The sequence below is a fragment of the Melozone crissalis genome, unplaced genomic scaffold, assembly GCF_028551555.1.
Source record: "Melozone crissalis strain CALT ecotype California unplaced genomic scaffold, PUWL_Pcris_2 ptg000045l_1, whole genome shotgun sequence".
NCBI lineage: Eukaryota > Metazoa > Chordata > Aves > Passeriformes > Passerellidae > Melozone > Melozone crissalis.
The window spans coordinates 9,115,815-9,137,200 of NW_026535823.1; the positions used below are offsets into that span (position 1 = coordinate 9,115,815).

Sequence of the window (21,386 nt, forward strand, 5' to 3'; positions counted from 1 at the left end):
CATTTAGGATGGAAAAGCCCTCTAAAATCATAGAGTCAAACCATTGACCCAGCACTGCCAAGGCCACCACCAACCACATCCACAAGTGACACCTCCACAGCTTTTAAATCCCTCCAAGGGATGGTGACATTTCCCTAGGCAACCTGTTCCAATGCTTGTCAACCCTTTGAGGGAAGAAATTTTCTTAATATCAATTTAAAGCTCCCCTAGAGCAACTTAAAGCTGTTTCCCCCTGTCTTATATAACAATATAGCTATAAATGTCAACTGAGCAAAGACCAGAAAGAAGCCCAAGAAGAGCCATGCACTTCTTCAGGAAGAATTTCAGGTTGCTTCTCCAGCTCTGAAACAGCAGCTCTGACGGTTCATCACCAGCAGCTCAGCCAAGAACTCAGAGCATGTCACTGTCTCAGTGTGGCCTGGATCCATGCAGGACACAGAACCCTAAAAGCTCATCAGGTCCTTTCTTCATCATCCTTCAGAGTCTACCCAAGCCCTCAAGGCTATGAGAAGTTTTCAAAGCAGATGAGCTGCCCCAGCAAGCTGAAGGACTTGCCCTGAGAGGCCATGGCTGTCCCATTCCTGGAAGCATCCAAGGCCAGGCTGTGCCCCTTGCATGGGACAGCTGGGGATGGGGGACGCTTGTCCCAGGGGGAGCTTGGCACGGTAACTCCTCACCTCCAGTCAAGCTGTGAGAAGGACTCCACCAATGGATGATGGAGACTGGCAGACTTTGGGAGGGGCCAAGCACATATAAGAAAAATATCAAAATATGTATGACCACTCATAAATATTCATGTTGCTGATGCAATTCCCAGGTGTATAAAAGGCAGAGCCGCCATTGTGTAAACGAGCCCCTGGCATCAAGCCATGCTCCCAGTACTGTCCCTTTTGCTTTGTGTATTTTTATTAGTTCTCAATAAAACTTTTTATAACTCATCCCTGCTCAGGGTCTGAGTCGTTTATAGCAAGCTCCCTTACAACCACGCTGCCTTTTGCCAGCTCCTCTACACAAGCAAGAACTGCGGGCAGCTCATTACAGCAGGATCCACGAGAGCTTAACTGGGGAGCTGCTAATCCGGGCAGCTTTGCCCAGCCTTGTCTGCCCAGCAGCAGAATCCCAGCTGTGCAGATCTCTATCACCTCCCCACATGGGCCCAGTGCCCCTGCACTGACCCACAGGCACAGCACAGCCCACGGGAGCGCTGGGACACCTCACTAGAAGAACGCTGTTTCAGGGCTTTGGAAGAAGAAAAATAAAGGCATCAGAATATTTCTGCTCTTGATGCAGGTTTCAGTGCTCAGTAGTTTTTAGGAAGCTGTGGAAGAGAGGGAAAAATTAAATATTATCTGTGGGTTGTAAAATTCCACTGAGTTTTCCTGGTGTAAAAATGCAAGCATGCTCCAAACTCAAAAAGCAGATGTGAACAGAGAGGAGGATGAGAACATTAACTTTTTTGCCCTAATCAGCTAAACAGGAATACATTAGGCAAAACCTTGTTTTCTGTTCACTCATCTTGTAAAATTTGTTTGAAATAATGCCACTATTTATGTTTCAATGTAAATTAATTTAAACTAACTCATTCATCTTGAACCTTGTATTTCCCAGTTTTACTCTCCATCTGGCCTAGCCCAAACAGACTGGAATGTACTCAGCTGACTACTGGAAAAACATGGAACTCTCACAGGGCAATGAAATAACCAATTGCTAAATAATTACCAAACTTACTCTAAAAGAATGATTACAGTTTAAAAACAGAAGCATTTACCATGATGATTGTTTTCACTAAACTAGTTCAGCCTGTTTATACAACACAGAGCACAAAGATATCTTCTCTGGGGAATTTGGATCTGTGACCATAAAGCCATCAAGCTCCAAAAATCAATGTTACCACCTGACTTGCACTGTTTGTGTAGGTCAATCTAAAGCATATTTTCTCAGGGTCTGCATTGTGTCTGGAAGAAAACCCACTCTCTGAACTGGCAGGTCCTTTCAAATACAGTCTGACAGCTCACACTGGATATTTGAAGTGGTTGAGAGGAGTTGACTCCCCTCATGAGTCAACACGAGTAAAGGGTGAGTGCCAATTCCTGAGCTGCTGCAGCAAGTATAGTCACTGAGGATGCCACCAGTGAATGGCATGGAATCATGGAATGGCTTGGGTTTGGAAGGGACCTTAAAGCTCATCTCATTTCAGCCCCCGCCATATGCAGGGACACCTTCCACTAGGTTATTCCAAGCCTCTCCGACCTGGCCTGGGACAGTTCCAAGTATCCAGGGGCGGCTCCAGCTTCTCTGGGCACCCTGTGCCAGGACCTCCCCACCTTCACATGGAATCATTTCTCCCCAGTATCTCATCTAACCCTGCCTTCTGGCCATGGGAAGCCATTCCCCCTCCAGCCCTTGTCCTAAGCCACTCTCCAGCTCTCATGGAACCCCCTTCAGGCACTGGAAGGGGCTCTCAGGTCCCCCCAAAACCTCTCTTCTCTAGGTGAACTCCACAGCTCTCCCAGCCTGTCTTCAATCCTCCCCTTAAAGACTGGTCCTGTCTTTGCCCTGCTGTGCTGCTCAGTGCTCGAGCTGCAAACTCTCTCTGGACCCCAGTCCAGTGTCTTAGAGACATTCACAAACCAACATGGAATTCCTGCATACATCAGGAGTCAAGGCAATTTTCCTGACCTTGAAGGCCAAGGAACAAAGATTGCAAGGGCATCACTAATTCTTTAAACAACAGTCTGTTGGGTAGGCTCAAAGCACTATTTTTTTGTGCCAATTGTCCACTGGAATGGTCACAGTGAGGACTTGTCATTTCATGGAATTCAGGAGCTATTCAGGTACAGACATGGATAGTCATCCAGTCTCTCCTAAAGATCTTGTTCAGGTGTCTGCAGTACAAAACGGTATCCAAATGATTATGGCAGGATGGCTCAGGTTTAAATCACCAGCTCTGCCAAACATCCCCTTGCAGCCAGAGGAAAATCTTCAGGCCTCACTCAGGAAAACACTTCAGGATATGTGAAAAGGGTATCAAAATCAACAGAATATATATAAAAACATTCCAAAGTGTTTTGCTTAACTTTGTGCCTGAGGTCTCCAAACTAAATGAGGTGACGTTTCCCATCTCCTATCCCTTCTTTATCCCTAGAGCTGGGGCTGGATATCCTGGGCAGGATTATTTATCATCACATGAATGTAGCAATACTATACCAGCATAAACCCAACAGTAAAAATGTTAAGACAAATGTTATAGATTAATTCTGGAATGATTACGAGGCCCGAGACCCCAGTGTCCAGCTAAACTATATAAACACAGATAAAACTGTCCAAACTGCAAACCTGAATAATAAACCCTATTTAACTAACAGAATAGCCTAGATGAAATTCCAGCTGTCCTTCACACATGATAAATTAAAATACTCTGTAAGAAAGTTCAGTGTACACTTCTACAAAGGAAATATCAACAAAACCAGGAAAAATTTAATTCATTTCATTCTCCGAAGTCACATCTCACATTTACTGAGCCCTTCCAAACAAGTTATGTTGCTGATTAGCAGTAATGCCTTAAGGTACACTTTTTTCCTTTTTTCTGATCTTTGGAGTTAAAAACTGCTTTAAAACATCACTGAGGCACATAATTCTTACTGAACGATAATGTCGGGGAGCACCCTGTAATTTAAAACACTGCACTTCTAATGGACAAAACTGAGTCAAGCAGGAAAAGCAGGATGGATCCACATCCCAGCCTGAGCACAATCAGACTTCAAACAGGGCTGAAAAATGAAAACCAGCTGAGCTAATAAAAACCAGACCCTGCTCAAACAATCTTTCATCAAGTAAACTTCACCTATGTTGTTACTCTTGGAATTTGGTAAAGTAGGAGGAGCCAGCAAGGTCTGAAGACAAGATGAGAAAGGATATTTGGGAAGGATGCAATATTTAGCAAAATAAGATGGCAGACAACCAAAGCCAGACTGAGCTCAGTTGTACTGGTGTAAATCCAAACTAGCATCACTGACTGTAATGGAATTACTCTGGATTTACTCCATGTTAACTGAGATCAAAACCTGATCACAGATAGAATATCAAACTGGGAAAAAAAAGCTTTTATATCTATAGAATGGGACATTTCATTGCAAGTAACTAAGCAAGTGTTTATTGCTTAACATTAAACAACACAAGGTGAGATGGACTTGAGTTATCCTATAAATACCCACAGCCAAAATTCTCTACAGAGCGAAAAGTTTTATGTATTTCAAATCTACCTCTAAGCAAGATTTATGCAAATTAATGAGTTAATTCAAAATATGCTTCACTTATTCAGTGCTTTCCTTATTTGCTTGTTTCAAATGTACTGTAGAAAGGACAAGTTGAAATTATTTGCTTGTTTCAAATGACTGTAGAAAGGATAGCTTGAAATGAACCAAGACTCATCCCCACAAAGCAGGAATGCAACAGCATCTCTTCAGTTGCCTCCCTTGTGTCCTTTCCAGAAAGGAATACAGACTCTTACCATTTGGTCAGGTGCAGCTCCAGCTCCAGACTGTACCATACACCTCTAGACTGGGGAGTATTTCTGTGCCTTCTCTCTAAACAAAGTCCCAGCCACAGGTACACATCATACCAGTGGCTGTGACAAACCACCACGGCATTAAAAGATTTGCTTGATGTGGTAAAATTGCCAATTCTTCAAAATGCCATTTAGCCAATAGTTATTATTTTCACCTCCCTATACTATGGCTCATCTGGGTAACAGAATGACATTCAAATCAACTTTGGAAGGTAGAGAAAGGGCCAACGTTTTACAGCAATGACATGATCCCCACTTTTCACACCCTAAGCATAAGCCACAGCAGGAATATTGAGAACAAAGCTTGACACACAAAGCAGCCACATTTTCCTCCCACTGTCAGCATTCACAGAGACTGTCCAGATTCTCCCTCACACACAGATCCCATGTAACTCAATACTTCCAGTTCATTAACACTAGGGATGCTCCCTCCCTGCTGCAGCTCTGCCAGCTAAGCCCACTGCCAATCCTGCTGGCCAGAACCACCCCAACACAAGCCATCACCTCCTCTGCTCAGCACCAGGGTGGCTCATGCACTCTAACCAACCTCCCAAGCTGAAGAGCTTCTTCAGCCTCTGCTAACCTGGGCTGCTTGGGACTGAATCTGGGATTGCCAAGCAGCACTCATGGCTGGGGATCAGAAAAAGCCATGACCTTAAAGAAGAGGGAAGCAGGAAGCACTGCAGAACAATAATTATTTTGTCTGCTACAGTTACAACTTTAGGAAAGTGTAACTTAACAGATTCAGCACAATTTCAGAAAACAAAATATCAGGGTCAGTTGGTCCAATTTTGACCCAGAACAAAAGGCTGGGTCACTCACTCCCATGGCCAACATGTGAAGTGGGAATGAGATGTGTCATAGCTACCAGCCTCACTGAGGCTGAGGCAAACACCACCTGGCAGGTCAAGAGAGGGGGATTCTCCCCTCGACTCTGCTCTGGTGAGACTCCATCTTCAGCACAAGAAATACTTGGGGACATGGATCTGCTGGGCAGAGTCCAGAGGAGGCCACGGAGATGCTGCTGGGGCTGGAGTGCCTCTGTTCTGGCACCAGGCTGGGAGAGCTGGGGGTGCTCACCTGGAGAAGAGAAGGCTCCAGGGAGACATTACAGCCCTTTCCAGTGCCTAAAGGGGCCAGGAGAGCTGGAGATGGACTTGGGACAAGGACTTGGAGTGACAGAAGAAGGGATTGCTTAGAGCAATCTGAACTAGTGCAGGGTGTCCCCACTCACAACAGGGAGCTGGAACTAAACGGTCTTTGAAGTCCCTTCTAACCCAACCCATTCCACAATTCTGAGTTCCCCTGCACAAACCTTTTTGTGGGTAACACAGCACCTCTTTCAGAGCAAGAATATATTGTCTTTAGCACCAGCACACTTCACCACCAGGATCCAGTGCATATATACAAAAAATATTCCAGACTGTCAAGAAATCTTGAGATATGGAGGGGAGTACTGAGAAGGGACACTGAACCTCTGAGGGAAAAGGGTCAGTGGAAATTTTGAGGAAGTGATGGGCTGAATACAGAGACAATGAAGATAAAAAGATGAGGAGTCAGACAGACTAGGAAAGAAATGAAAAGAAGGAATAAACATTTCAGGGAGAAAAAAGTGATTTGTGGTTTTGTGGTTAACACAGAGAACTGTGACTCAGGGGTAGGTCACATGAATTCCCTGTGATTTGATTCAGCTTATGTAAAATTTAAAAAGGGAAAGACATGACCAAAATGAAACAAACAAAAAACCCAAGACTCAAAAAAAAGGCCAAAAAAAACCAAACCGGCAAAAAGCCAACCACATAGATATCTAAAATATCCTAAGACACTGAGATGTAGGGGTTTAAGTGGTGTGCTGTTAAATCAGGAATAAACAATCCTGGCCAAGCACCACTGCCTAAGCACTTTACGTTCTCCAAATGCTGTAGGAGAGTAGCCAAAATGTTACCCCAGCCAGTGCACACCATGTCTTATTTCAACAAAGTACCAGGGCATCACCAGGGACATCACTCTGGGTTCTTGTTGTGTTTCTGGTACTCAGGCACTGGAACATGACAGCAATTAGAGTGCACAGGGATGCTAAAGTTCTCTAATTAAAAATCACACCACAATTGTATTGGTGTAAGTAACAGAAAATGGGAAAAGATCTGCCCAAAGATGGGCAGAATCACAGGTTCTCTGCCTGGGTGCTCCAGCTATTGCTCTTTTACCTAAAATTGTGTGCTTGTCCAAACATTTCCCCTGTTTGCAGCCTAAAAACCTGGCTCTGACACAGTAGCTTGAAGTCACAATCTCATGAAGATCATAGTAAACTGAAATACAAATTAATATGGGGGCATAAAAGAAATTACAGTACTCCTAGCTGTCCTAAGACAGAGCCCATCATTTTTCCTGCACAATTTTCCTCCTCTTCTTCTGTTCCTCACTAAGTTCCAACAGCAAAAGCATACTACTCAAGTGAACTAAGACCTCACTAACTAAACAAAAAGCTCCATCCTTTGGAAAACAGACTCGGACATACCATTGCAGAGCTTAAGAGAACTCAGGAAATGTTTCAGAGATATTCAGCATCCCCAGAGACACTTCACTTCAGCTCATGAAAATACACTGGTGTCCAAGGCATGAAAATTACAATGGCTTCCTGCTGACCACCCCAGCCCCCGGGCTAGGAATCTAATTTAAACAAGCTGGCAGGAGTCCAGCAGTAACCTACAGTCACAGCTCAGAGCTGCTATCCCGAGCAAACAGCCCAGACATTTAGCAGTGACTACAGCAACACAAGACATTCCTTCATTTTCATTCCATGCTGCAAACCCACCCCCACTCACTCCACTTCAGCAGCATTTTTCCAGGCTGAGAACTGGGGTACTGCTCTGCTTTGGTTACCTCTCATTGCTGAGCAAGTTCTGCTGGTTGTAACTTATCCCATAAAGTTGATATTTGGCTCCACTATGCATCAGGCTACATGAAATTGGCTTTTAATGCTGCATAATAATCATTCATTGTACCTATATCACACACTTACTGGCCTATTCCCAAGAGCAAATGGTAAGGAAGCCATGATTCCAGCGAGAATGGATGAGCCTGCTAACAGGGACACATCACTGAGAGTAAATTCAGCCCTTTCTGGTTGTTTGCAATGTTTGACGCATGCTGGCTCGCTGTCTGGGAATATGTCATTTCCAAAAATACATAGATCTTACCAGTAATGCCTGCAGACTGAAATCCAGGCTAGGAATGTTGTAGGAGAAGGGGTACAAGTTGGCAAAGCGGCCAGAGTGAAGAGGAGTACCAAGGTGCCAAAGCAAATCAAGATGGAGGAGCACAGGGACACAGAACGGTGCATGAACACACACAGCCTGTTTACACTGGCAGCACACAGCACCAGGTGCATCCCAGCTCCCACTTGGGAATTGTCCCATGGCACTGTCTGTCAGCCTGGGAGCTGCCAGTGTCACTCCTTCAGCTGACACAGACGGGGTCTCTGAACAGCCAAGGTTCAAACCCTGCCAATAATCTGGGGAGAGGGCAGAGGTGCACGAGCTCCTGAGCAGCCCCGTGATCAGACACACACCAAGGCCCTGGTGTGCCATGGGAGCCAGGGAATCACCATGTGGGAATAACCTATAGCCCCCAAGAGCCCTTGGTATCCATGTGGTAGGATGAAAACCTAGGTGTGAAACAAACCTCAGGGACTATTATGTGGACAGTGAGCCCAGTGCAGAATGTTAGAAAGCAGAAAGCCTCTCAATTTACTTCCTGTGTTCTAAATTCAGGGCTTTGACTGAACTAACCTTTGCTTCCCCTACAGCCAGTGAAAACAAATGAGATCTCCAAAGAGTATTTCAAAATTCACAGGGGATTAATTGCTCCTTAAGGTGCCAGTTTAATTTTGTGATTTATAGAAAGAGCCTCTGGGTCACCAGCCCCTCAACTGAGAGTCTTCAGTGAAGTGACTGAAGTGAAATGGGATTACTCCTGTCCTCAGTGCCAAGGCTTCATGTATCTTGACATAACATGATCCCACCCAAGTGCTTCAGAAACATGAAGTCATTGTGCTTCTCCTCTGGCAAAACCAGTTACCAAAGAGTAGGTTGCTCATGTTCCTCAAAAAGCAACAAAAGAAGCTTACCCATAGATCACAAGGGGATATGCCTGACCTAAACCATTCTGATCCCCCTTAAAAATGCAACACTGCAAACAATCCCTTTGCAAAATGCAAATCTTGGACCCAGAGTTCACCCAACAACAACTGCACGGCATGAATCCACTGCCAGCATCACTGAAGGATCTTGTAAATCTGATCTCAGAGCAGCACACCTCAAACAGGAAATCCTAAACACCAGCACCAGTTATAAAAAACACATTATGTTCAACAATGTAAGTGAGGGGTAAAACATTCTCCCTGGCTGGAGTCATGAAACACAAAAAGCAGCCAGCCCAGAGCATATTTCATTGAATCCATCCTACTCCCTCTAACAAAGCTGCTGATTACCAAGGCATGGTGAGCTGATCAAGTAACACCATCACTCTCTTTCAACAGAGAAACTGTTTTGCCATTTGCAAACTGAAAAACATATGTTCTCAATATTTCCTCTGATGCATGTGTCTCCTTCAAAACCAAAGCCACAGCATATGCCAACAATTAAATCATTGACTGGAAAATATATACCAACTGGCATCTGAGGGCTCTCTGTCTAAAGGGTTCCTCCTGGCAGGCTTTAGGCCACATTCAAAGTACATTAACTGAATGAAATATCTGCTCCTTTTCCATAGTCCTTAATCTGGTTTAGCCAGATCCTCCACTGAGCAGAATCCACTCTTAGTATGAATTCCAAGCAGCCTCTGATACACACACAAAAGATAAAGCCTAAGTAAGAAAAAAGATGACAGGAACCTCAAGTCACAGAATCACAAAGTACCCTGAGTTCATAGGACCCACAAGGATCATCCAGTCCAACCCCTGGCCCCACACAAGACACCCCAACAATCCCATCCTGTGCCTGAGAGCATTGTCCAAAAGCTCCTGGAGCTCTGGCAGCCTTTGGGTCCTGACCATTCCCTGTTTTCACAGCACAGGGGAAATAGCCCTAAGGTTTCTAACAAGTTGGTCCAGCAGGATGCAGAATGAACATTGCATGATGCATTGAAAAAAATCACGAACCTAATAGAAACTCGTTTTGCTCCCCATTGGTTAAGAAAAGCTCAAACACAACTTGTACCAGCACAGGGAGCCCCATCACTCCATGCCCCCTCTGCAGGACATAAACACAGAGTACACCTCTGCATCACCCAACAGGGAGCTTTCAAAGGCACCTGGGCATGGCCTCATGCCTCATCCTTATCAAGGCAGTACTGCTGGACAGCAGCGCAGCACACAGAGCAAGGATTAAGGACCACAGTGTCAGTTTCATCAGTTTTCAGGTCTTGGGTGGTTCTTTTCCTTTGTTCTCCCCTGAGAATTCAACTTCATTCTCTTCCCTAAAGGCATTCATTCACTATTAATTCATGTCCAGGGAAGGGAACAGAGCTGGGGAAGGGGCTGGAGCTCCAGGAGCAGCTGAGGGAGCTGGGAAGGGGCTCAGCCCAGAGAAGAGGAGGCTCGGGGGGACCTTGTGGCTCTGCACAGCTCCTGACAGGAAGGGACAGCTGAGGGGGGTCGGGCTCTGCACCCAAGTAACAAGAGACAGGATGAGAGGAAAAAGCCTCAAATTGCTCCTGGGGAGGTTAAGATTGAATATTGGGAAAAATGTCTTCAGCAGGCACTGGAACAGGCTGCCCAGAGCTGTGGAGGAGTCACCATCCCAGCAGGTGCCCAAAAGACAGGTCAATATGGCACCTGGGGACATGCTTCAGTGGTGAATATGGCAGCACTGGGTTAGTGGTTGGACTCAATGATCTTAAGAGGTCTCATCCAACCTCTCAATAATTAACCTCTCTTAACAATTCTATTATTCTGATTCCCCACAACAAAGACATATTTTTTCCTAGTTTTCCTCTAGGATTGGCACTTGAAAAGAGGAAGCTCAGCATTTCAAGAGGGAAATACTGATTGGCCTCTTTTTCAACTTTCCTGTCATATTTCTGTGACAATTCTCTTTACAATCAACACTGTTGCCTCAGTTAAAATGAGAGAAAGATATATACAATATTCATGGCTCCTTGTTCACTTCATTACCATGCATTCTCAGAAAATAGTTGTTTTCTACAGATGAAAATGGGACACTTATCAGCCTCAGGGAGGGACAGCTTATTCATAGCTTTAAAGTACTTGAGGATCTGCATCAACTATCTGCTTTTCATACAGCAGTAGGAATTTGATTTGGGTGCATTTAAACCAATGCAGGAGATGCACACAGCAGCAGAAATTGCTCTTTGCTTTCCATACCACAGAGCTCCCATCAAGACCATAGCCAGTGTTAAACAATTACTGCCATGAATGGGATTCATTGGGCTTCTCTGTGTGATTGTGTGAAATACAAGCTGCTGTAACCCCTGGGAGATGAATTCAGAGTGCAGGAAAGAAGAGAGGAAGGTGAATGAGGAAATTTCTTTGTTTAAAAAGTGCTTAAGAAACTGGGAGGAGATCCCTCTGTGAATTGTACCTAAAAGTTAACATGGGCACTGTGACTTTCACATGGGACACAACAGGTGAAGTATCCTCTATGCAAATTCCAGAAGCTCTAGGGAAAAGATGCACACTGCTAACATGCTAACAAACAGCAAGGCTCACCTGATAAATGACATCAGAAGTAATTAGAGGGACAGAATAGCACTGGAATACATTGTTACTGAGCTGCAGGGTTTCCCTTGGAATTATAACCACTTGGAGCAGAAGACAGCAAAGCAAAATAGAACAAGTAGCTTCTAAATTCTGTAGGCAACAATCTCAAATGTAACATGAAAAATAATTTGTAATTCAAAGCAGAAAAGAATTAGGTATTTGAGGCATTATCATTTTTTTCCCAAGGAAAGAATCTCTACTGTATCTTCAAATAAAAACAGGGAGAATAATCCCTTGCCAGAAGGATTCAAGAATCAGAGGGGAAATTCACTCTTGTGCATATCTTCTGGGCTGGACATGCAGAGTTAAGACAGCAGAAAAATAAGTTGTAAGTGATGCTCTAACAGGCTTTTGGATCATGTCACAACATTTTGGCTGCCTCACAGATTTTGGAGCTTCTGGCACTGGCAATACTTACTGTCATCTCTAATCTATATAAGCAGCTACTTTTAGAGGGACCCCAGATAAATCCCTCTAGAGGAACAAGAAAACATCCATGCAATCACAGGGAATTCATTTTACAGATATCACAATGTCTCTGTTAAGGGTGACAATAAGGTTTCACACACTCATTTCCCACAGGCTCACTACAGTTATCCCAGAAGCCTCAGAGATGGAAAATGTGTGCAAGTGCTTTAGATTTCATCCTTATCAGCCCAGAGCTCTTCACTTCCACACCACTGGTGACAGCCACTCATCTGATGACAGCAGCAATAACACTTGGTAGTGGTAACAACCCTGAGCAGTTTTTGAGCTTTAGGGAAGCAGTACTTCCCATTGAAATTGTCACTTGTGAAATATTAATAGCAATACTTCATCAGTTTTAGCAAAAAACAGCAGAATTCCCAGGTATTATACCCAGGTCTGCTTATCATTCACCCTCAGACATACCAAGGCAGCACTGAACAGTTGTACCTTTACACTGCATCTCCTGAAACACCAAGGAAAAAACTCAGAATTTGGACATGCACTCATTATTGCTGTCACTTTGTATCTAAGTCCAAGACAAACCAGCTTCTAAAAAACCCCAAATCCTTACACATCCTTGAGTTTTCAAATGGGATGTCCACAAATTTGAGGCCACCAAAACACAGAGCTCTGACAGATCAGCTGTCACCAGCTTTAATCTGGTATTCTGTGATCCATCAGAAGAAGAGGGAGATGAGACTTCCTAAATTAGCACTTTTTTTTCCCACTTTCAATATTGGTAGCAATATAAAAGCCACTCAACTCTCAAATAACACAACAACTTGAATTAAGTGGAGAGCATAATTTTCTTGGCTTCTGACCTTACTCTTTTCAAAGAGAATTGAGGCAATTCTTCTCTATCTATCTGTTGTGGTTTGGCACTGGCCCAATGCCAAGCACCCACAAGAGTCACTTGCTCATCCTCCCCTGCCACAGCTGGGCAAAGGAGAGGAAGAAAAAGTTAACAAAGTCTTTGTAAATTGAGATAAGACTGGGAGAAAACACTTCAAGGGCAAACCTAAGGTTGCAAAGTGAACTTTATTACTAACAGAACCAGAGGAGGATAATGAGAAGTGAAATAAGCCCTTAAAATACTTTTTCCCCCCCAGTCCCTCCCTCCTTCCTACTGACAGCACAGGGAGACAGGGTGTGGGGGTTTTGCTCAGTTCATCACCAAGATTTTCTCCTGCTGCTCAGGAGAGGAATCCTTTCCCTGTGAGACCATGGGGTCCCTCCCACGGGAGACAGTTCCCTGTGAACTTCTCCAGCTGCTCAAGAGCAGCAGCCAAACCACACCTGCCACACGGTGAGTCCCTCCCACGGGCACACAGCCCTCCCAAACTGCTGTGGCGTGGGGCTCTCTTTCCATGGGGTGCAGTGCTCCAAGGACAGGCTGCCCTTGAGAGCGCCCCTCTCTCCACATGGCCAGAGGGCTTCCTGCAGGGATCCACCTGCTCTGGCATGGGCACCTCCCCCAGGGGCTCTGGGTGGATCTCTGCAACCCCCATGGATCCCCAGGGGCTGTGGGTGGATCTCTGCATCCCCCATGGATCTCCATGAAGGGGCACAGCTGCTTCACCCTGCTCTCACCACAGCCTGCAGAGGAATCTTGACTCTGGTGCCTGGAGCACCTCCTGCCCCTCCCTCTCCACTGACCTTGTTTGTTGCCATGTTGCATCCCTCACATGTTCTCACCTCCTCCTCTTCTCTAACTAGGAGCAAAAACCCATTACTTTGTTTTCATTTTCTTCTTAAATACATCATCACAGAGGTGTTACCAGCTCTCTCATTGGTCCAGTATTGACCAGCACCACGTCCAGCTTCAAAGCCATCAGAGACTGGCTCTGCTGGACATTCCAGGAGTTTTTCACAGGAGCCATCTTTGTGACACCCCTGCCACCAAAAACCAGATCATGCAAAACCAATACATTATCCTATAGAAACTATAGGATTTTGGTAAGTACACAGTTTTCAAAAAATACTTGCCCACAGAAAGTTGACTGGTAAGCACTTTATTTCTTCTAATCAACCCAATAATTTGTCTAGTCCAAACAGAAGACAGTTTTCAAACAGTTTTAAGCAGTTTTACCTACTAAGGAAGGTAAGGAGGCCTCCCGAATGTGGACAGGAACACAGGGTCATATTGCTCTCCCTCTTTCAGCTGTCTCCCTTTTCATTAAAATTATAAAATCACAGGCTGGCTTTGGTTGGCAGGGATCTTAAAGCCCACTAAGATCTTCCTTCCACTCTCCCAGGTTGCTCCAAGTCCTGTCCAGCCTGGCCTTGGACACTGCCAGGGATCCAGGGGCAGCCACAGCTGCTGTGACACCAATCTTTTCTCATGCTGCTCCCATCCCACTTTTGTGGCGTGGGCAAACTCAGATACCAGTACAGAACATCACTTTTCCCTTAAACTTGTTCTCCCTGCTTTGAAAACCACTACTGCAATCGTGTTTCTCCACAGCCATGTTCCTGTTCCTTACTTAAACCAATAACAAGTCTTGAAGCACTTCTTCCACCCCACAAAAGAAGCAGAGGGTATGCTGAAGACAATGCCCCTCTTCCCAGGCTATACCAGAAGGGCCATTCCTCATCATCTCCAACTGATTTACACACAGGCAGCCTCTGCCTGAGAGGTTTAGACATCCATAAATCTGAGAGTAAAGCCCAAGATCAAAGACCTCAAGAGACAGAAGAATGCAAAAGTGCAGGGCAGCACACGGGAGAAGGGCTATCAGGAGAGCTGGATGTGAGAGGCAGAGGCAGTGACATCAGCTGTGACAGCACCCAGCTGAGGGTACAGCAAGGACAGGGGAGTGCCCTCCCCTCTCCCTTCATTACCCATCTGCACACCCACAGTACTTTTTCTGTCAGAAAGTAAGAAAAACCTTAACTCCATTAATAGCCTGATTTTAATTTCACAGAACTCCTCCTCGGGAAAAAACATTACTTCTTCATTATAACTTCTAAAAAAAACCTATCAAACCTGCAAAACCCAAAGTTCCCAGAGTTTTCATATGACCTCCTGAATTTGATCCAAGCTAGAATGTGGCTCAGCAGCCTAACCATGTTACAGACACAGCCCTGCCAGTCTGTTAAAGGAGACTCCAGTTAAACATAACTACATGCTTCACTATGTGCATAACTTCAAGATAGGAAAGAGCTTTACTCTCTCAAAAGAGAGGAGTGGGATCAAGGAAAAAACAATATTCCTTGTTCTCCTACACACTTACTATGTGACTTAAGTTCAATACTGTTGTCCCATCTAAACTAAGCATTATTAATGTTTTCCCTTTCCTCACACAGTGTTTTCTCTTTGATTTGTAAGAAAAGGGTCAGGAGATGCTCAGAGTTCTGTAGATATTGCAGGGTATGAACAGGCAAACACCATTCTCTATCCTAGGAAGTCCAGAGGTTACATATTCCTTTCATTTTTGTCTCAATTAATTACTGGAGTTTGGTCTATAGAATAGCCATTCACACTAAAGGAATGCTTGATTAAATCACACAGAGTGAGTTATGACTGGTATAATTCCATTAGCTTTACAGAAGAATAATAGGGATGAATTAGTCCTCTCAGGCTTATTTTCCATTCCAAAATTCCTTAATGGCATAAAGAAAAAATAGCAAAGCTGGCCACAGATGTTAAATAAAGACATTCCAAGTCCAATCCCATTTCCACAGGATACAATAGGAGTTAGTAGGACATCAGGACCCACAACACATAACTACAAAAGCATTTGCTGATCTCCAGCTTTAGCTCCAGTTCAGAATTTTCCTGTGCCAACTCTTCTTAAATTTGGGACAATTTTCCACCCCCCACACCAGTTTTTCCATTGAACACAAGTCTGGCAAGAGCTTTCTTAGTCAACTGCCCTTTTCACTATCTACAGTTCTGTGATCACATTTAGGCATTGAAAGCCCACAATAAAAAAATTCCCTGTAATCTGTTAAAGCCCTGGACATGGTTATTCACAAAGTAGAATCCAAAGCAAAAGGTTTTTCCAGAGTTGAACTCTCTGCATCCCACCAGATGGTACACGGTATAGAAACGTGAAACCCATGACAAATTTTTCCGTAAGCCATAATTCTGTGCCAAAAGCCTCAGGTTTGATGCTAAAAATATACCTGTATTCCTGTTCACCAAAATCCCACTGCACTAGCGAAAACACAACATTTAAATCTACCATCCCACACCCCAGTGCATTGGCACATCCCCATCATGGGATCACAGAACCATTCAGGTTGGAAAAGACTTTTCTCATCATCAAGTCCAACCATCAAGCCAACACCACCACTAAACTCTGTCCCAAAGTGCCACATGCACTTGGTTTTTGAACACCTCCAGAGATGGGGATTCCATCACCACCCAGGGAAGCCTGTGCAAATGCTTTACAGCCCTTTCTGTGAAAAGGTTTTCCTAATGTCCAGCCTGAGCCTGCCCTGGCCCAGCCTGAGGCCGTTCCCTCTCCTCCTGTCCCTGTTCCTGGGAGCAGACCCTGACCCCCCGGCTGTCCCCTCCTGTCAGGAGCTGTGCAGAGCCACAAGGTCCCCCCTGAGCCTCCTTTGCTCCAGGCTCAGCCCCTTCCCAGCTCCCTCAGCCACTCCTGGTGCTCCAGACCCTTTCCCAGCTCCATTCCCTTCCTTGGACAAGCTCCAGAGCCTCAATACAGGCTCAATAATGCCACATTTTTGAGTTACTTAAAAATCCTCCCATATTCTGCTAGACTACATTTATACCAAATAATTTACAATCCAGCTTTACCCTGTGGGATGCCAAGTGTCCTCTGCAATACAAACTAGGAAAACAAAAGAGTTCAAAACCAAATCCACACCCAATATAAACTGCAATTACCTACCAATAGTGTATCTGCATCAGGGCACCTTTATACAAAGAGAAGCTCCTTGGACCTGAGCCCCAAGTGTATCTGTACCCCTTGTAGAGTCCCATCTGCCCCAGGGACCACAGCACCTCATCCAGAAAATCTGCCTGTGAGGCAACTACATAAATACCTATTTTTTTGGGAAGAAGAATTGAGTGAGTAACAACACATCTTGTGAATAAAATAGTTTCATGCTCATTAATTCAGTTGAGCAACCATCAGAAAGAACAACACTAGGTAAACGAATTGGATGCTGTGAAATAGTTGCCAGTCAATATTTTTATGAGGTTTTTGAGTAAAGTTACTTCTCTATAGATTAAAAAAATGAGGCTGAAGTGGTCACAACAGCATTTCTTACATTTTCTTTTCAAGTGCCTCAGCACAGTCATCATCAGGTGTACGGTACAGATGATCAACAGTCATCTGGACCTTGCATGAAATTCAAGACATTGGGCTGTGGTGTGTCTTTCTAACTCTGAGAAAGACCAAGAAAGTAGTTTTCAGAAACCAGGACAAAATGAAGTTGAAAATTGTCCGTCCTCCACTTTCAGAGAGCTCCCTGCCCTCACAAGTTATCCATCAGTCTAAGAAGCAAGGCCCCCTCAGGGAAGCTGGACTTCCACACAGAGAGGTGTAACAGGACACTCTGAGGCACGTTTGCCAGCAGCTCTGGGCTCTGCAGGTCAGTTCCCTGCAGGTTTAAGTTTCAGTCACTCCACTGAATGAAGTCTAACAGTTGCCAAGGAAAGGGATCTCCTGTGCAAGGAGAGGGAATGGGGGAGGAGGCAAGGAGTCAGTGAGTGGGAAAATGTGACTCAAGCAGGGGAAGGTGGCAGTGGATTTGTTGATGGTGAGGTTTGTACAGAGCAAGGAGGGGTGGTACAGCAAAGCATGGTCAGAGGAGTCAGTCTGGAACACAAGCAGAGAGCCTGGAGAGGCACTGGGAGCAAAGACAGTGAGGAGGACACAAAAAAGGGCTGAAAAGGTGAAAATGTGCAGAAGAAAAACTGAATGAAAACATATGAGATGAGAAAGAAAACGGGAGCTATTGAAACAGATGAAGTGAAAGCGTCTGTGATGAAAACTAAGCACAGGACTACCCATGAGAGAAAGCTGAGACTTCTTTCTACTGAGCATGCCCAAGAACAAAGGACCACCACACAAACCTGCACATTAAAAGTGCACCACACAAGATCTTCTTGCTCTTGTGCATGGACCCAATCACTCTGAAAAAGAGAACTATCAAATCCTACCCTGAACCCCTTCCTGCTCACTAAAGATAAGCTATCATTGAGAGAAAATCAAACCAAAACACTTCTAACCCATCCTCTTTGATTTTCTGGTCATTCCATGGAAAAAGAGCTCCAAAGAGGTGAACTTGATTTTCCAGAATGATATAAAAGAGTTCTAGGTTCTACACTTGACCCAAATCTTCCCCTTCTTGTTTATTTCTGTGGCATGATGCTTTTTAAGTCCCATATAAGTTTGTTCCATAAAATAACAAAAAATGCAGGGGAACAGGGGGAACAGAGGGAAAACAAAAAGAAAATTACACCAAATGTGGAAACAGTAAGGACCTATTTGTGGTAGAACACTCTGATACTACAATGAAGAACTCTTTGTAAGAAAAAAAAGAGAACCTATACAAGCTATTCCCTCTAATTTCCTAAGCACTTGGTTTAAGGTATTTATACCAATAGCAAACATATATCTTGTAAGCAGAAGTATCTGTAACGGGGGAAATAGAGAGAGGATGTCCACTTTTTTTGCTGACATTCCTGCAAAAATGGAACTCTTAAGCATTGAACATGTCCTGAGATATTCCATGGGAACTAAAGCCAAAAGATAATTTTCAAGGGCTTTTTCCCACTTTCTGATTCTTTTTTCTTAAGAGAGTTTTTACTGCACAGTACAGCACACATCACCAGCCTGAGGCATCCTGTTCCTATTTCCTCTTCAAGTCAACAGAAGAATTTGACAAGCAAAGAGGAAGAAAGCCAGAGAAATTGAATGGGAAGAGAACAAAAAACAGATGCTGAAAGAGAGGAACACACGATGTACAGCAGAAGGAGGGAAAAAAAAAGAAAGAAGACCCCCCCCCAAAAAAAAAAAACACAAAAAACCCACCAAAAACAAAACAAAAAATAACCACACCGTGTTAATTTCACTACAAGTTTCTGAATGTAAACATGGGATCATAAAACAAGAGGAAGAGTGCAACTGCATTATTCATGTTCTTAAGTGCGCTCCCATGGAAGGGCATAGGAAAATAACTCAGTAGCACCGTTACAAACTACACGTGCAGTTCAGTGACGCTACTTCAGCTCGTATCTGCACAATAAAGGGGAGTATTTGATCCCTTAACTACTCCTTGGTGCACAAAGCGCACTTAGAGCCCACTCCAGAAGCCTTTGGGAAGCTTCGTAGGGAGATAGGGAGGTAGGGGTCACAAAATGTTACTCGCCCCCGGCAGAGAAACGCGTGCGGCAAGAACGACTACGATGGGACAGGAATACTTCGACTCCAGTCCCTGCAAGCGCAGGAAAGCCAATCCCTCGCCAGCCCTCTGGAGCTCCCTGCTGCCCTTCCCGGCTCCTGCCCGCCCCAGCCAGGTCCCCTTCGGCCCTACCTGGGTCGTGGAACGGCACCAGCGCGAAGTTGTACAGCGGGCGCTTGGGTCTCTTCAGCGATGTCTCCAGGATTTTGGATGCGCCCTCGATAACTTGCACCAAGTCGTCGTACATGGAGCCGGTCACATCGAAGACGAAGGCCAGGGTGGAGGCTCCCTCGGGCACCGCCTCGGGCTCGGGCACGGCGCGGGCGCTCAGGGCGAGCAGCAGCAGCAGCAGCACCGTGCCCGGCGCCCCGGGGCTCCAACCGAGAACCATCGCGGCGGCACCCCCGGCAAAGGCACCGGGGGCACTCGGGCCGGGGGAACGGAGACACACCGCGGAGAACGTGGGGATGGATCCCGGACGGACCCGGCAGAGCGCGGGGATGAACCGGGACGGACCCGGGAGAACGCTGGGACCGACCCGGGACGGAGCGGGGAGAACGCGGGGATAAACCGGGACGGAGCGGGGACAGACCGAGGGGAGCAAAGACCGAGCGGGGAGAGGGAACCCCGTCGCCCACCGCCCGCTCCCCTCAGGCGCGGCGCAGGAAGCGCCGCCGCTTTTGTCTGCGCGCGGCTGCGGCCCCGCTCCGCCTTCCCTACCGGGCAGGGCTGGGGCAGCGCCGCCCCGAGGGACAGGGCTGAGCCCCGACCGTGCCCCGGGGCCGCTGCTGCCAGCTGGGCTGGGGATGGAGCTGCGCCTGCAGCCCCGGGAGCGCCGGCTGCGCATTGAAGCAGCGCCCGCCCCGGTCCCGCCTCCCGTGGCCCGCTGCGGCCCCTGCCCTCACCTGGGGTCGGCGACCTTACGCCGGGCTCTCGCCCACTCTCGGGGTCCCCCCCTTACCTGAGGTCACTCCCTCACCTGGGGTCCCTCCCGCATCTCGAGGTCGCCATTCTCACTCCGGGATCCCGCCCTCACTTGGGGGTCCCTCCATCACCCCCGGGGTCCTGCCCTCACTCCGGGCTTCCATCCCTCACCTGGCTCCCTCCCTCACCTGCGGTCCCTCCCTCACTCCGGGCTTCCCTCCATCACCCCCGGGGTCCCTCCTTCACCTTGCGGTCCCTCCCTCACTCCTCGCTTTCATTCCTCCCCTGGGGTCCCTCCCTCACGCTGGGGTCCTTCCCTTACCTGGATTCCCTTCCCTTACCTGGGGTCCTCCCGGCCCCTGCCCCGGGCAGCCCCAGCAGCACCTGCCCCTCCCGGCCCGGGGTCTGTGCCCGCACCTGCCGCAGGTGAGGGTGGCGGTGCCGGCTTGTCTCAGAAGAGCAGGGTCAGATGGGATAAGGGGAAGGAACTGGTCCCTGTGAGGGTGGACAGCCCCTGGCATAGGGTGCCCAGCGAAGCTGTGGCTGCCCCTGGATCCCTGGCAGTGTCCAAGGCCAGGTTGGATAGGGCTTGGAGCAGTAGGGATAGTAGGGGGTGTCCCTGCCCATGGCAGAGGATGGGACTGGATGAGCTCTATGATCTCTTCTCACCCAAACCATTCTGAGATTCTGTGATTTTTTTAGTGTTTTATTATTGGAAACGTGATACAAGACTGAAATCACTCTGGCATGCACTACCACCCTGGCTGTCCTTGGCTTCAGTTACACATCCACAACTACTACTGAAGCCCTCCTCAGTGCCCATGAGCATATCCCTAAATTTAATAGTTTAAAGGGAGTAGAAAAGACTCCAGACTGTGACCAGGACAATGGCACCAGCCACTGTCAGTTTTCTGGTGCAAGAAAAAGCCTAGAAAACAAAGGAAGGGAAGTGACTAGAGTGGAGTTTCAACTCTGCTCAGGCAATGGAAGAGATTAGAGGTTTTATATTTCAAGCCTCATTTGTTAGGGATGCAGCAACGTCCCAGCAGGCATCATTGGAAAACTCAGTCCTGACCCAATGCCACACAGAAGGGCTCCATAGAGAGTCACGAGCCAAATTCCCTTTGCTCCAGCTCACCTCAGTGCTGCTGTGTAAGCTTCCTTTCCATGGGCTGCCTCCTGCACTGTGGGGAGTAACAGGACATCATTTTAAAAACCAAGTGGGAGGGAAATCCCCAGCCTTTGCACAATATTCAGTGCAGCTCA

At 46.4% G+C, this 21,386-nt stretch overlaps 1 protein-coding gene across 1 annotated transcript in view; it reads right to left on the reverse strand.

Annotated features, from left to right (window-relative positions):
* HMCN1 (hemicentin 1) overlaps nt 1-19,587 on the reverse strand; it is a 165,055-nt gene extending 145,468 nt beyond the window's left edge. Inside the window, exon 1 of the mRNA XM_054285795.1 lies at nt 19,329-19,587. Within this exon, the coding sequence (XP_054141770.1) occupies nt 19,329-19,587 (259 nt within the window). The remainder of the gene's footprint in view (nt 1-19,328) is intronic.
* Between the last annotated feature and the right edge of the window lie 1,799 nt (nt 19,588-21,386).